This window comes from Excalfactoria chinensis, chromosome 1, assembly GCF_039878825.1.
Source record: "Excalfactoria chinensis isolate bCotChi1 chromosome 1, bCotChi1.hap2, whole genome shotgun sequence".
Taxonomy (NCBI): domain Eukaryota; kingdom Metazoa; phylum Chordata; class Aves; order Galliformes; family Phasianidae; genus Excalfactoria; species Excalfactoria chinensis.
The window spans coordinates 183,034,923-183,050,930 of record NC_092825.1 but is presented as its reverse complement, the minus strand read 5'-3'; the positions used below and the strand labels follow the sequence as shown (position 1 = coordinate 183,050,930).

The following is a 16,008-nucleotide window of genomic DNA, read 5'->3' as shown; positions in this document are numbered from 1 at the left end:
ACCAGTGCAGAGTACAGAGCAGGATGACTTCCCTAGTGCTGCTTACCACACCATTCCTAATCCAAGCCATATCAAATATCAGGAACCCCCTGATGAATGCATGTGTGCTTAACCATTCTTCCCCCTTCTTCCCTCTAGTCGCTGGGCTGCTGCAATCGAGGTTTGCTGATGCTATTTTCCAACCACCCAGCACTGCTCTGTATGACCTCAAGGAGCCGAGGCCTCGCAGCTCCCCTTCCCCTGCCTGCTGGTCAGCATCCTCTCCATTAGCATCAGCTTTCGCCATCCCTCCGTCGGTCCCCGAGGTGCAGATGAAGACGGTGGGTGTCCGCAGGCAGCAGGGCCTGGTCCCTCTGGAGAACTCCATCACTTATCAGAAGGGGAAGCTGCTGATGGACATGGCTCTGTTCATGGGGCGCTCCTTCCGCGTGGGCTGGGGGCCCAACTGGACTCTTGTCAATTGTGGGGATCAGCTGAGTGGGTCGAGTGGGACGGAGGACCTTCCGTGTGAGGCTGCGGAGTATGGATTCCTGCCCACTCCCGTTACTCCAAAACTGTGAGTAGCGTTTTCCTTCAGGGTGGTTCTGTTGTGCTCTTCGTGTTTGAAAGAGCTTTAAATGTAAGTCGGTATCATTTGGGAGTTTGGCTTAGGGTTCTTTCTGGGGTGTGAGATAGAAGGTTGTCGTAGCTGTTATAGCATCACAGAATGGTTTGGGTTGGAAGGGACCTCAGGGATCATGAAGCTCCAACCCCCCACCACAGGCAGGGCCACCAACCTCCACACTGAATAGCAGCCCAGGCTGCCCAGGGCCCCATCCAACCTGGCCTGGTATCCAACCTGGGTTCTTCATTCCCAGCCATTGACCTCCAGTCATACGTCTGTTACAGTTAGAGGGCAGTGTTACAGTCAGGGTGAGCTGTGCAGTGCAGCTGCTCCATAATAAGAGTTTATTCACTTGGAAAAGAACTCAGTGTTATTTACCTGTTTGTTCTCTTTGTTCTTTTACTGCAGACTCCCAGAATCCCCTTTCAAGGTTCACGTGGAGAAGCTGAACTTGGAACAAAGGAAGATGAACAGAGACAAACAGTTGTATCTTATTCCTCTGGAGATAAAGCTGAAGCACAGCACTGTCCATATGGACGAACAGTGTCCTCTCCTGGCTCCCAATCCAGGAGTTTCTGCTATCCATGACTATGCTGACTGGGTCCGAACAGCATCTGAGGATCCTGCCGTAATGGAGAGTGAGTAGAGAGTGCTTCTCTTTGCAGTGGTGGCAATGGATCTGGAGAGTTGGTCCAGCTCAGGTTACTTTTGGCTTGCATCAGAGCATTTGAGTGGGAATAAACCAGAAACTGGCTGTTCCTCCACGTTCTTTCTGAAAGCAGAAAGGTGGTTGATTGCAATTGGGTGGCTGACTGACGCGTAGCTGTAGGATACCCTGTAAGATGATGCTTTGACAACCTTAGGAGGCTTCTCTAAACATTCTCTTGCTTTTACTCCTCCTGACTGGCTAACTCTGTGCTGGCAGCTGTTGTGAAGCACTGGTCCTTGACGTGGACTTTATGTGAAGCCATCTGGGGGAACCTGAAGGAGCTGGAGGCCAGCCTGGAGGAGCCCAGTGAGTACGTCCTGGCCCTGGAGCGCAGGAGGGCCTTCTCTCGTTGGCTGTCGGAGACGGCTGCAGCACGGATTGATGAGGAGGTCGCTTTGACCCAACACCACAGTCACGTTGAGGCCGTGTTCAGCTGCCTCACGGGGAGGAGGATTGGCGAGGCTTGCAGGCTGGCACAGCAGGCAGGTAAGATGCTCACATCCACTTTTCTCTATGGGAGGAGGTGGGAGGGAGAGACATGAAGAGAACATTGGCACTGAGAGCTGGTGTTTTTTAATTGGGCTTAGGATTGTAGAAAGGCCTTGAGCACCTCCAGGGATGGACGGGGCATCCACAGCCTCTGTGGGCAGCTGTTCCAGCACCTCCCCACTCTCTATAAACAACTTCCCCCTGACATCCAACCTCCATCTGCCCTCCTTCAACTCCAAACCACTCTCCCTTGTCCTGCTGTTGTCCAGCTTTTAAAGAGCTGAATTTCTTTTAAGCCACTTATATTTGTTTTAAAAGCTAATTTTCAGACCTTAATGGCTGGTTTCATCCTGACCCTTTATGTCACCTCAACTCTTTAAACTTCTCCATTCCTTCAATGTTTTTTTGGGGAAGTCTGGCCTTCCCATTCCTTTGTATTCCACCCGTCCCATTTTATTAGGTATGTAGTTCATAAGGAGCCAGATAGTTGAGCAGCAGTAAGCTGAGCAAAAAGGCACTGTGCTTCACAAACAGGCAGCAGCTGTGGCTCAGCTGTCAGTGTGTTTTCCTGATGTGCTGCTGTCTCTTCTTCCAGGCAACCACCGGCTCGCCCTGCTCCTGTCCCAGCTGGTGGGCAGCCAGCCCACACGGGATCTGCTCACCATGCAGCTGGTGGACTGGCACAGGCTGCAGGCAGATTGCTTCATCCCGGAGGAGCGCCTGCGTATCTTCGCACTGCTGGCTGGGAAGCCTGTATGTTGTTACACCATTGCTTTGTCCTTTAGTTGTATAATCATAGAATGGTTGGGTTGGAAGAGACCTCAAGGATCATGAAGCCCCAACCTCCCACCACAGGCAGGGCCACCAACCTCCACACTGAATACCAGCCCAGGCTGCCCAGGGCCCCATCCAACCCGGCCTTCAACACCTCCAGGGATGGACGGGGCATCCACAGCCTCTCTGGGCAGCTGTTCCAGCACCTCACCTCTCTCTCTATGAACACCTTCCCCCTGACATCCAACCTCCATCTGCCCTCCTTCAACTCCAAACCATTTCCCCTTGTCCTGCTGTTATCTGCCCTTTCACAGAGTTGACTCCCCTCCTGTCTGTAGGCTCCCTTCAGGTCCTGGCAGGCTGCAATGAGCTCACCCTGCAGCCTTCCCTTCTCCATGCTGAACAAGCCCAGCTCCCTCAGCCTGTCTTTGTATGGGAGGTGCTGCAGCCCTCTGAGCATCTTTGTGGCCTCCTCTGCACCTTCTCCAGCAGCTCCCTGTCTTTCTTGTCCTGGGGACCCCAGACCTGAACAAAGCACTTCAGATGGCTCCTTGATTGGACACTGTTTCCTGACAGCAATCAGTTTAAGTTTTGATAGCCAATTCCAACACGATACATGGCAGGAAAGGAATACAAACTGACCTCTGGGTTTTCCTGTTTGTTTTACTGAGGAGACTTCTTACTGTTGTGTGCTGCCTCTTGTCCTGTATGGTGCCAACCTGTCTGTGACTTGTTTAACCCTCCAGGTATGGCAGTTGTCTGAGAGACTCAGCGTCAATGTGTGCTCACAGCTGGACTGGAAGCGCTGCGTGGCCATCCACCTCTGGTACCTCCTTCCTCCAACAGCTTCTATCTCCCAGGCACTTGCTATGTACGAGGCAGCGTTTCAGGTAGGTCAGTGTGCCTGGGTGAAAGGCCTTTCCTGGTCCTGGCTGGAGCTGTGGACTGCTGCTGCATGAAGCTGGCTGAGTGTTGTGAGCAGCCACACATTGCTGCTGAGGCTGCTTCCAGCCTATTGTAACACCATGATTCCTTCCCTGGTGTTAGTGATGCACTTGTGCAGCAGCTCGCATTGATACAGATCTTCCTTTTCCCTCTGTGAAGTCACTGAGGTTGAGCTTCCTGGTGATACTCCTGTCAAGTGTGGGCCCCCCCTCTTCTTCTTGCTGTGTCAGTGCCTTATTTCAAACTGATCTCCCACCTGCTTCCAGTGCTTACAGTGAGACAGAGGCAGGGAGGTGTGCAGTGACCACCAGCATAAAGGCCATCTGAACCTGGTGGCCGATCAGCTTTCCTGCTGTGCTGATTAATACCCAGCTGTCTGCTGAAGTGCTCCTTGCCACGCCACTGGCTCTGCTGCATCCCCAGCTCCTGCAGACGGTGTGTGGCTGCGTGTCATACAAGCTGTGTTGCTGTAAACAGGAAAATATGGTGCAAAATCATTGAACTGAAGGTAGTTTGACCCTAAAGGTAGCCCAAGCACAGCCTTGGGTCTGCCTTCCTAACGAGAGGTTTAGTGCTGCAGCAGTATGTAGTGTGAGCTTTGTACGTAGTGTGCTATTATAAGGTGTGCTGTCTTTAAACTCACCCATAAAACCATTTGTTTAGACCACATCAGAGTCTGAGAAATACGCCTGCTGCCCCCTGCCTCCCTACCTGGAAGGCTCTGGTTGTGTCATTGAAGAAGACGACAATGCAGGAAGACCTCTCAGAGATGTCTGCTTCCATTTATTAAAGCTCTACAGCGACAGGTGAGTGGGGAATGGTTCAAGCGTGGTTTGGAAGAGCCTTGGTCAGACAGTGCCCTCCCAAATGACATGTGTGTAATTAGCTTTGCTATTCCCCGAACTTAAAGTGGTGACAAATCTGCCTTGCCAGCATGGCCTTAAAGCGCGTGGTGCTGCTTGTCTGTAGGTGCTTAAACACTTAGGAACGTGACTTTGTTCTTTTCTGAGTGCTTCCTGCTGTAATCTTGCTGTCACTGAAGGCACAGAGCAGCCTGCAGAGGGAGCACGGGGACACCCAGTGGCTGTGGCAGTCTGGCTGCAGACTCAGAGGGGGGGAGTCTGTGGAAGAGCTGGAGGTGGTGGAGGAAGGAGAGGAACCAACCAGCACTGATTTCTGCTTTTGTGATGCTGGCACCATTAGCTGTAATTGTGGCACGTGTTGTTTCCTTCCAGGCACTACGATCTGGACCAGCTCCTGGATCCCAGGAGTGTAACATCTGACCCCGTGGACTATCGCCTCAGCTGGCACCTGTGGGAGGTGCTCCGTGCCCTCAACTACAGCCACCTGTGCAGGCAGGGGCAGGGCGTGCTGAATGCCAGCTATGCTGCCCAGCTGGAGAGCGAAGGCCTGTGGGAGTGGGCCGTGTTTGTGATGCTGCATGAGCCCGATACCCAGTAAGTAAACATAATTCTCAAGGCAAAAAGAAACCAACCAGTGTCTGATCTATAGGCCGTAGCTGTCACAGCTTCTGGTTGTGCTGGAGCTGCAGAGCAGTGTGTCAGGGTTACAGCTGTAACGCCATCATTTCTGCAAGGGTGACTCTTGCTGTTAGTGTTTACAGATGCAATTAATACATTTCAGCATTATTTTTCCAACCAGTAGCTTCAGTTAAAGCTCGTGTCTGACTTGAGGGCTGTGAGTTACGTGGGAATCATTCATAGCTGCAGTGCTGCAGGTGTTGCAGAGCATTGGTGGTGACCTCAGCGGTGTTCAGGCTGTGCTGAAGTAATGCAGTTCATCTTTTGCTGATCACTGGGTTTTTCCTGTTGGAGCCTGCTGAAGAGCTGGGCTTGCCATGCCTTACAGCTGTGCCTCTGTTGTAGCCAATAGCAAGGCACAGTGCACTGCTGCTCGTGTTGAAGCCCGTCTCCTGATGGTTTGGTTCCTCCCAGTACCTGAGGGCGGCTTGTCAGCAGGAGGGTGGCATTGTGTATGGACAGGTGATGGGATGGGAGGTGGGGGATGGCTGTAAGCTGAAGGAGGAAGTGTTGGGTGGGATGCGAGGGGAAACCCTTCACCCAGCAGTGCTGATTGAAGCTGCGGGCCCCATATCTGGAGGAACATGAGGTCATGGGTGGGCATTGGGACCCTGAGCTGAGGGCACACACCTGCTCTGGGGATGGGGTTGGGGTCCCTGAGGTCCTTCCAGCCCAGCACGCTGTGATGCAGTGTGATGGAGCAGCATCCTGTTCTCTGCTCCCACCAGCATACGTGAGAAGGCCGTGCGTGAGCTGCTGGGCCGGCACTGCGCTCTGTGTGAGACCCCCGAGTCGTGGGCCAAGGAGACCTTCCTGACACAGCGGCTCTGCGTCCCTGCGGAGTGGATTCATGAAGCAAAAGCTATTCGAGCCCGGATGGAGGGCGACAAGCATAAAGAAGCCCTGTTCCTGTTCAAGGCTGGGCACTGGAACCAGTGCCACAAGCTGGTTGTGCGGCACCTCGCCTCAGGTGAGCCCAGAACCACTTTTCCCATTCTCTTTCCAACAGTGTGTGGGAATACAGTGAGAACAGAAGTGATGGAGCCAGCAGCGTGCTCCTGCAGCTCGGAAAGCAAATGGGATCCTGGGCTCCATCAGCAGAAGGGTGGCAACAGGGACAGGAAGGGGATTGTCCCTCTCCACTGCCCTCGTGGGGCTCCATCTGCAGTGCTGCGTCCAGGTCTGGGGTCCCCAGTACAAGAAGGACAGGGAGCTGCTGGAGAGGGTCCAGAGGAGGCCACAAAGATGCTCAGAGGGCTGCAGCACCTCCCATACAAAGACAGGCTGAGGGAGCTGAGCTTGTTCAGCATGGAGAAGAGAAGGCTGCGGGGTGACCTCATTGCAGCCTGCCAGGACCTGAAGGGAGCCTATAAACAGGAGGGGAGTCAGCTCAGTGAAAGGGGAAATAACAACAGGACAAGGGAAATGGTTTGGAGCTGAAGGAGGGCAGATGGAGGTTGGATGTCAGGGGGAAGATGGTAACCATCTTACTATGAGAGTGGTGAGGTGCTGGAGCAGCTGCCCAGAGAGGCTGTGGATGCCCCGTCCATCCCTGGAGGTGTTGAAGGGCAGCTTGGATGGGGCCCTGGGCAGCCTGGGCTGGTATTCAATGTGAGGTTGGTGGCCCTGCCTGTGGTGGGGGGTTGGAGCTTCGTGATCCTTGAGGTCCCTTCCTACCCAAGGCATTCTGTGATGCTGTGACTGTGGTGTCAGTGTTTTGTAGGGTGCCCTGCACTGTTCCTGGCAGGGGGGTGAATTCAGGACAGCTGGCTGTTCCAGTGTAGCTCATTTGGTCCCTGGGATGGTGGTTCTTCACCACGACTGTGTGAGCAGAGTGGTGCTCAGCCTTCTGCACACCCACCTTTGGGTGCCAGAGTGTCTCATGGGGGGAGCACTGACCCACGGGGGTTGTGGTTCTGGGGAGGTTGGGGGGTTTTGGGTGGCCTGAGGCTCTGTGTGTCACAGGTCAGGGCAGCACTGCCAGCCCCAGCCAAGGCACTGTGACACAAAGGGCTTTCCTGCAGCAGCAGATGTCACAGACATACAAAGAACCTGTTTGCTGAACTGCTTGTGTTTGTTCCCCTTAGATGCCATTATTAATGAAGACTACAAATACCTGAAGGGGTTCCTGGAAGATCTCTCCCCTCCGGAGCGCAGCGCACTCATCCAGGACTGGGAGCTGGCAGGGCTGGTCTACCTGGACTACATCCGAGTCATTGAGATGGTGGACAGGATTCAGCAGGTAGCAGCCTGTCATGAGTTGTTTTTCTCCTGTGGGGTTTCCTGCAGCTCGGACAGGACCTCGTTCTTAGAATAACCTTGCTCTGTTCCATGCCAATGTCAGCGCACGTCCTTGCGATGTGAGCACCTCTGCAAGCACAGAGCTGGTAGGTGATGTCAAACAAGGCGTGCTCTGCCATGGCAGCACATGAGAGCTTAGTGGAAGAGGAGGAGCAGAGCGAGGTGCTCAGTGAGGAGCCTCCATCTCAGTCCTGCTTAATTCAGTTCCACGGTTCCCCTTTAGCGCTTCAGGCGCTGAGCTCAGCTTTTAAGGTGCATTTGGTGGGACAGATGTGGCTGAGTGGAGCTGGGCGGTTGGGGTTTTCCCTGCTGGAGGCTCTGGGTGGCTCTCAGCTGTGTCTGTTCTCCTTTGCTTCCAGCTGGATTGTTCCACATACGAGCTTGAGCGTTTGCATACCAAAGTGACGTCGCTGTGCAACAGGATAGAGCAGATCCAGTGCCACAACGCCAGGGACCGCCTGGCTCAGTCAGGTATGGGGGCACTGAGGGGAGCACAAGTGGGTGGTGTGCTGGGGAAGGATGGTTGGGTGGTGCTTAGCAGCTCTGTGTGCCAAATGGGACCACTGCTGTCCCCCAGAGGTCTGTCTTGGGGTCAGTGCATTGCTACCAATGGCACAGGCAGTTTGCTGATGGCACCGAGCTGAGCGGGGTTGTCATACAGTAGAAGGGAGGGATGGCATCCAGAGGGACCTGGGCAGGCACCAAAAGTGGGCATATGAAAACCAGTGAGAACCCAAGGCTGAGTGCAGGCTTTGGGTTGGGGCAGTCCTGATAGAAACATAGATGGGAGCAAAGCTCCACAGCAGGGCGTGGGTTTAAACTTGGCTCAGAAATCCTTATTTAGTTGTTGGAGTGCATTCCTCAGCAGGGTGTGAGCTCAGGGGTGCTCACAGCATCACTGACAGGCCTGGGTTGGAAGGGACCTCAAGGAACATGAAGCTCCAACCCCCCACCACACACAGGGCCACCAACCTCCACACTGAATACCTGCCCAGGCTGCCCAGGGCCCATCCAAGCTGGCCTTCGACACCTCCAGGTGTCCCCTTGTCCCGCTGTTACCCACCGTCTCAAAGAGCTGACTCCCCTCCTGTCTGTAGGCTCCCTTCAGGTCCTGGCAGGCTGCAATGAGCTCACCCCGCAGCCTTCCCTTCTCCATGCAGAACAAGCCCAGCTCCCTCAGCCTGTCTTTGTAGGGGAGGTGCTGCTGATCACATCCAGCCGATCCAGCCCCCTGCTCGCATGCAGGTTCCCATTCCAGAGTATGGGGTAAAGCCCTCTGACTGTCACATCCTACCTGCTGTGTGAAGCTGACCCCATTCCCTCCCCCTGTTCTCTCCCCTTCCCAGACATGGCCAAGCGCATCGCCAACCTGCTGCGCGTGGTGCTCAGCCTGCAGCACAGCCCGGAGCCGCTGGCTGAGGGCAGCCCCGAGCTGCACCGTGTGCCCCTCCGCCTGCTGGCACCGCACGTGGGCCGCCTGCCCATGCCTGAGGATTACGCCCTGGAGGAGCTGCGGGGCCTCACACAGTCCTACCTGCGGGAGCTGACGGTGGTCACACAGTGAGTGATGGTCACACAGTGAGTGATGGTCACACAGTGAGTGATGGTCACACCATGATTGATTCCCACCTGCATTTCTCGCGGACGCTTGCAGTGTTTCCTTGCCCTGCGGCTGCCTCCGGCCACACACAGGTTTGTCCATGGAGCCGTGGGCAGCTTTACGGTGTTGTTTGTGAGCCGGGGCGGCCCTGGGGTCTGCGTGGACCTCACTGGGCGGCACTTGGACTTGACGGCTCTTTCCTAGAATCAATAAAATGCCTCTTTGTGCGACCAGGTGGGACTGTGCTGTGCAGGGGGTGCCCACGGGATTCGTCTCCTGGCAGCTCCGCTTTGCTCCCTCGGCAGCGCGGAGGGGACTGCGGTGCTCTGTGGGGACTGCGGTGCTCTGTGGGGACTGCGGTGCTCTGTGGGGACTGCGGTGCTCTGTGGGGACTGCGGTGCTCTATGGGGACTGTTGGCCTCATCCTGTTGGCACTGTGGGTGTTCAATGGTGACTCTCCAGCACCAGGACCGGCCCAGCAGGAGCGCCAGGCTGAGTCTGTGTTTGTTCTCTGGGTTGGGGGGGAGGAACCCGACTTGGGGAGATCTGCACTGGGGAGCTGCGCGGCTCCTTCTGCTCCAGCCCCAAACACCAGGAGAGCCGCTTCCCCAACACAGAGCGGGGGGAGCCACCAGCTCCATGTGTGCCTTAGGCTGGGCCGGGGGGGCTGCTGAGCGCTGCCATGGAGCACAGCAGGTCCTGACCTCAGCGCTCTGCAGTCCTGCACCACTGCTGCCCTGTGCGCTCCGTGCTCCGCGCGGTCTGTCTGCGTTGAATGAAAACCCACCTATTTTTGGATGGATACTAAAGGAGAGCGGGGCTCTGTGGCTGTGCTGGGTGCTGCCAGCTGCTGCTCTGCCCGCTCTGCGGCCTCTCGCTGTGTCCTTCAGCACCGGGGGGTGGCGGGAAGGTTTTTATGGCGAAGTTCTACGATTAGATTATTTTGCTGTCCTTTTGAAAACGAGAAATAAAATGTTTCTAGTATAACCCGCCGCTTCCTTCGCTGCTTCACCAGCCTGCAGGGCCGCGGTTGGGGATGGGGGGGAGCGGATGGACCCACGCTGTGGGAGGGGGGTCCAGGGGTGGCCTGAGGATCGACCCACAGTGCTGCTGTAGTAGGGCTTCTCTATGGACACCAAGCCCTGAAATGGGACTGATGGGGCCCCGGGGCAGCGGGGCAGTGCTGAATGTGACACCTGCCTGCGCTGAGCCAGGTCACGCTGCCTTCCATTACCCTAATTGCCTCTCCAGGAGCCCAGCTGCCGTCCTGGGATGAATAATTCACCACCTGGAAACAAAACCTCCGGCCTTAAAACCGATAGGGGTCTGCTGGGCACCTGCTGCGGTGCCGCAGGATGGGGGAGAGGCGCGTGGATGCTGCCCCCAGTAGCAGCCTGTGGGCTGTGCTGAGCCCTGAGGTTGTTGGACCCCATCGTCTCTGTAGGTCCCTTCTAATGGATCCGCTTTATTCTGTTTGGTTCTCAGCAGCCAAATAGGAACAGCCGCGCCATCCCTGTCCCGCACTCTGCCCAAAGCCACCTGCATCCCCTGCAGCATCACCGCCTCCATCATCACCTCCAGCACCTGCACATCTCTGCATCACCTCCTGCATCTCATCCACCTCCATCGTTTCCATCATGCATTGCCTCCACCCATTGCCTCCAGCGCCTCACCCACCCCCATCCATTGCTTCCATCACCTGCATCGCCTCCATCTCCTTCACCACTCGCATCCACCTCTCCAGCACCGCCACCCCTGTGGGCAGCCAAGGTCCCATCCCCAGGCTCTGCTCTGTTATGGTGGCACATCTCCAGCTGCCCAGCACCAAATCCCCCCCCAGGGGGCTCAGTGGGGGCACAGACCCCACAGACTGCAGCCAGGACTGCTGAGAGCAGCAGCTGCCCACAGGTTGGCCCCCACTCACGGGTCCACAGCCATCCCCTCCCCCTGAGCCCCCAGCAGAGCCCTTTGGGGCGTCCCTCTCCCACCCTGGGCTGTGTGCCCGCCTCGAGGCCGCCGCCATCCCCCCCCCTGACGTCACCCTGGGCTGAGCTCTTAAAGGCCACCCCAACCCCTCCCGGCCCCAGGAGATGCTGTGCAGGTGACACCGGCGATGCCTCCAGCATCTGACTCCTGACGGCCCCACTGCAATGGGGAGCGCTGCGCTGCCCACCTGCCTGCTGGCGCTCAGCATCACCAGCACCATCCTGGTCCCAGGTAAGCGCCGGGCTCAGAGCAGAAGGGACAGAGGGTGATAGTGCCAACCTGGGTGGGACATCGCCCAAAGAGCCCTCATTGAACACCAGGGCTGAATGCAAACCCCCGTGGGGAGGGTCTGCCCTAAGCCCCCTCACCTCCCAGTCCCACCCCAGCTCCAACACTGCGCCGTGAGTGAAACGCAATCCCACTCATCAAGCATTCAGCAACGCGGGGCCGACAGCGATCCCTCTGCCCTGGGGATCCCTGCGGGCAATGAGGGGCCCCGAATTGGGGCTGGGGGCTCAGATGCCTCCACCTCCATCCTGGGGCCGGGACGTGTCCATCTGCTGGGTCAGATGGAGGACAACGATGGGGAGAGTGGAAAGAAAGGGAACAGAGGAAATAACGGGGTAATAACGGGGTCAGTAGGAATAGTGGGTGTAGAATGGGATCAACAGAGATGATGGGAATGGCAGGAACGATGGGAACAGTGGAAATAAAAGGATTCATAGAAATAACGGGAGCGAGAGAAATTAGAGAGAGGAAAGCAAGCCTGGCGTGGGCTGCTGGAGGTCGAGTGCTGTTGGGACGGATGGACCTGGAGCAGGGATGTGTCAGCTCCTGGCTGTGGGGGTCCCGGTGGGGTCCCACCTATGGGGTTCCTGGTGTCCCCACCGCTGTGGTCCCGCAGGCTGTGGGGCCGCTCAGGGCCGACTCGCCCACAAGCTGCTCCACGACCTCTTCGCCAACTACTCCAGCGCCCTGCGGCCCGCCGAGGACACGGAGCGGGCGCTGAACGTCACCCTGCAGGTCACCCTGTCCCAGATCATCGACATGGTGAGCGCTGTCACACCCCCCTAACAGCCCAGATCCCCCAAACCCCTGGGAATCAATTTAGAGCTCCCCTGGAAACCAGCCCGGATCCCTCCTAGGATGGTTCAGCCTCCTCCAAATCAGCCCAGATCCCACCCCAAACCAGCTCCAAACCCTCAGCATCGACTCAGACCTCTCAACACCAGATCCCATAAAACCAGCCCAGTTCCCCACAGAACAATTCAAACTCCCTAACACCAGTCCAGATCCTCCTCCACAGCAGCTCCAAGTCCTCAAAACCAGCTCGGATGCCCCTTAAATATCCCCAGCCTCTCAAGAGTATCTCAGATAGCCCTAAAACAACCCCAAACCCTTCACATCAGCTCTGACCTCCTGAAACCAGCCCAGCGTCCCCCCAGCCAGCTCAAACCCATAACCCCCAGCACCACCCCCTGGAGACCCTCTCACCCTATGGCCACACTGGGCTCACCCCATGGAGCCGCAGGTACTGCCAGGGCCATTGCCCACCCTGTGCCCCACAGGACGAGCGGAACCAGGTGCTCACCTCCTACCTGTGGGTCCGCCAGGCCTGGCTGGACGCCCACCTGGCCTGGGATAAGGACGCCTACGGTGGCATCGACAGCATCCGCATCCCCAGCAGCTACGTCTGGAGGCCGGACATCGTCCTCTACAACAAGTGGGTCGTGCTCACCCCGACCAGGGGGATGTAGGGGAGCAGTGCAGGGCGGGGTGAAACCAGCAGTCCTGGGGCAGGGAGGGTGGGGAGCTGTCATCTGTGCTGGGGGAACATCATGGGGTCAACCCAAGGGACGTGGTTGGGTCGTCATGGGGTGTTGTAGGGCGATGTAGCATGTGGGGATGTGGAGGGGACACGGCACAGAGATGCAATGTGGGGATGCAGTGCTGGGGACATGGCATGGAGGTGCACACTGGTGCCAGCCTGCAGCCCCTCACCCCAGAAGGGTTGGGGTCACGGTGGCCACCCCCCCATCCCTCCTGGCCATCTCTGCCCAGCGCTGACGAGCGTTTTGGTGGCTCCATGGAGACCAACGTGGTGCTGCGCTCCGACGGACACATCATGTGGGACACCCCCGCCATCACCAAGAGCTCCTGCAAGGTGGACGTCTCCTACTTCCCCTTTGATGGGCAGCAGTGCCTCCTCACCTTCGGCTCCTGGACCTACAACGGGAACCAGATCGACCTCCACAACCGCCTGGATACGGGCGACCTGACCGACTTCGTGGAGAACGTGGAGTGGGAGGTGCTGGGCATGCCGGCCACGCGCAATGTCATCACCTACGGCTGCTGCTCGGAGCCCTACCCCGATGTCACCTACACGCTGCTGCTCCGCCGCCGCGCCTCCTTCTACATCTTCAACCTGCTGCTGCCCTGCATCATGATCTCCTTCCTGGCACCGCTGGGCTTCTACCTGCCCGCCGACTCCGGGGAGAAGGTGTCTCTGGGGGTGACGGTGCTGCTGGCGCTCACTGTGTTCCAGCTGCTGGTGGCGGAGAGCATGCCGCCCTCGGAGAGCGTGCCGCTCATCGGTGAGCCCAGGGGAGGGCACGGGGCGCCCGGCGGGGAGATGCATGCCCCTCATTGACCCTCTCACCCCATAGGGAAGTACTACATCGCCACCATGACCATGATCACCGCCTCCACCGCGCTGACCATCTTCATCATGAACATCCACCACTGTGGGCCGGGTGCCCGCCCGGTGCCGCCATGGGCACGTCGCCTCATCCTGCACCACCTGGCGCGCGCCCTCTGCGTCTGCGAGGTGGGAGAGAGCTGCGGCCGCCCCCAGAGAGACGGCACGGGAGGGACGGGGCCGCAGGACCCCCCCGGGGACGGCGTGGAGCCGGGGCTGTGCCCCCGCAGCCGCTGCCTCTGCCACCACCACGCGGTGCTCAGCAGCGTGGCGTACATCGCCGGCGTCTTCCGACGGCACCGCACCGCACAGCGCCGCGCCGCCGAGTGGAAGAAGGTGGCCAAGGTGATGGACCGCTTCTTCATGTGGGTCTTCTTCCTCATGGTCTTCCTCATGAGCGTGCTGGTGATCGGCAAAGCCGCGTGACTGCCACCCCGTGCCCAGTGCCCCTGGACTGCCCATCCCCACGGTGCCCACGGAGCTCATGCCCAGCACACACTGAAGTGCAGAGCGTTCAGTGCCCCGGCTGGGAGGAGTGACACTGGGTAGGAATAAAGCTGGAAGTGCATCCCCTGCATCCCAGCTCCTGCCCGGGCTGTGCAGAGCCCTTCCATGGGGCTGGGCACATGACCATGCATGGGTGTGTGTATGGATATCTCAGAGCAGAGTGGGGCTGCAGGAACCCTCGGGGGGTGACAGAACAAGGAGGAATGGCATAAAAGAGCAGAGATTTAGGTTAGAAAGAAGGTTATGGGGAAACCCTCCAATGGTGTGAGCTGGAGGGAGCGCAGCGGGGCTGTAGCGGTGCCAGGCCCCACAGTGGGGCTCAGAGGGTTTTCTTCCCCACGTAGGACCAGTGCTGCCAAAAGGGCTGTGCACAGCAGTGCCTCCAGCGCTCCTGCACCCACTGCCACAGCCTGCAGCACCAATCCTGCAGGCACTGCCCGGCCCAGCACAGCCCCGGGGTCACCCGCTGATGGGCTGTGCCCGTGGGACCCCAGCAGGACCCTGTTGGGTTGGTCCTGCCTGGGTCCATCAGGACTCTCTGGTTCAGTTCCTTTGGGGCACTCCCCTCAGCTTCCTCTTCTATGTGCCCATCTGTGTCCATGTTCTTGTCTACATCCATGTCCATATCTGTGTCCCCCTTCCAGAACCAAGGACATCCATTTCTATGTGCAAATGGATACGAGGGGGTCCTGGGCTGGGGGCTCTTGGGGTGTTCCCTGAGGGTCCTGGCTGCCCGCCCACCACTCCAGCACGATCTCTCTCAGCTGACAAGTTCTCACACTTTAATCTGTATCGATGCTGTCCCCAACCCCACAGTGGGCAGTGAGCAAACGGCAGAGTGGTGCTGAGCTGCTGCAGGGTTAAACCACAGGTGTGAAATACCAACAGATCTGACCAGAGAGCAAAGACATTTCTTTACACTGTGGTATCTTCATTATTATCAGTGAATGACATCAGTCACGGCCCCGCTATTTCTCTCTCCATTTCTGACCCAGCACAGAGGCTTTATCTCCTACCAGGAGCTCCACTTCTTATTCTTCTCTGTTCCAATCCTCTCCCCCATCCCAATGGAGGGGCAGTGAGGAGGGACTGAGCTCCTGGCACTCTGTTGCCCTGATGTGGAGCTGCAGGGTCCCAGCTCTGACCCCACTGCTGGGCTGGGAGCACTCCAGGTTCGTCTGGGGGCTTCCCTTCCCTTCCCTTCCCTTCCCTTCCCTTCCCTTCCCTTCCCTTCCCTTCCCTTCCCTTCCCTTCCCTTCCCTTCCCTTCCCTTCCCTTCCCTTCCCTTCCCTTCCCTTCCCTTCCCTTCCCTTCCCTTCCCTTCCCTTCCCTTCCCTTCCCTTCCCTTCCCTTCCCTTCCCTTCCCTTCCCTTCCCTTCCCAATTCCAGTTGTTAACTCCACTCTGACACCATTTCCCCACAGTCCATCTTGTGCCAGCTGCCGCCATCCTGTTGTATCCAAGACATCTCAGTACCCTTCCTATGGTCCTGCCGAGCTGATTCTGTCCCAGGCTGTTCCTTTCTGCCCCAGTGATGGTTCTGTGTTGCACCCCAGGCCGACGGGAGCAGCCCCTGCCCATGGGGTTGGCACAGGGTGGGCTTTGAGGGCCCTTCCCACCCAAAGCGGGCTGTGGTTCTGCAGGTCTGTGCTACAGCCCCGGGATGGGTGCAGCCCCATCGCTGCTCGGGGGCACTGCAAGGCTGTGTGAGCCCCGGGACGGGAAGAGATCAGCAGCACCAGGGAAGGGAAACCCTCCAATGGTGTGAGCTGGAGGGAGCGCAGCGGGGCTGTTGTGATGCCGGACCCCACGTTGGGGCTCAGCGGATCTTCCTCCCTGCGTGGGACCGGCGCTG

General features: G+C 57.9%; 2 protein-coding genes across 5 annotated transcripts in view; both read left to right on the top strand.

Annotated features, from left to right (window-relative positions):
• The window catches only part of NUP98 (nucleoporin 98 and 96 precursor), a 32,589-nt gene extending 22,639 nt beyond the window's left edge, over positions 1–9,950 (top strand). For all 3 annotated transcript variants that reach the window (XM_072327054.1, XM_072327053.1, XM_072327052.1), the window contains exons 23-33: positions 139–556; positions 1,013–1,242; positions 1,530–1,799; positions 2,398–2,555; positions 3,323–3,466; positions 4,185–4,327; positions 4,757–4,978; positions 5,791–6,032; positions 7,150–7,304; positions 7,723–7,834; positions 8,710–9,950. In XM_072327054.1, the coding sequence (XP_072183155.1) occupies positions 139–556; positions 1,013–1,242; positions 1,530–1,799; positions 2,398–2,555; positions 3,323–3,466; positions 4,185–4,327; positions 4,757–4,978; positions 5,791–6,032; positions 7,150–7,304; positions 7,723–7,834; positions 8,710–8,927 (2,312 nt within the window). In that variant the 3' untranslated portion in view covers positions 8,928–9,950. The remainder of the gene's footprint in view (positions 1–138; positions 557–1,012; positions 1,243–1,529; positions 1,800–2,397; positions 2,556–3,322; positions 3,467–4,184; positions 4,328–4,756; positions 4,979–5,790; positions 6,033–7,149; positions 7,305–7,722; positions 7,835–8,709) is intronic.
• Positions 8,978–14,073, top strand: CHRNA10 (cholinergic receptor nicotinic alpha 10 subunit). Of its 2 annotated transcripts, none has more exons than XM_072327055.1 (5): positions 8,978–9,401; positions 11,845–11,999; positions 12,518–12,672; positions 13,011–13,543; positions 13,616–14,073. In XM_072327055.1, exons 1-5 carry the CDS (start codon positions 8,978–8,980, stop codon positions 14,071–14,073), a joined length of 1,725 nt encoding a protein of 574 aa, XP_072183156.1. The 2 variants fall into 2 exon arrangements, with proteins under 2 accessions (XP_072183156.1, XP_072183158.1); XM_072327057.1 differs by lacking the exon at positions 8,978–9,401 and adding an exon at positions 11,114–11,180 and having other exon boundaries at positions 11,854–11,999.
• Positions 14,074–16,008: the final 1,935 nt, after the last annotated feature.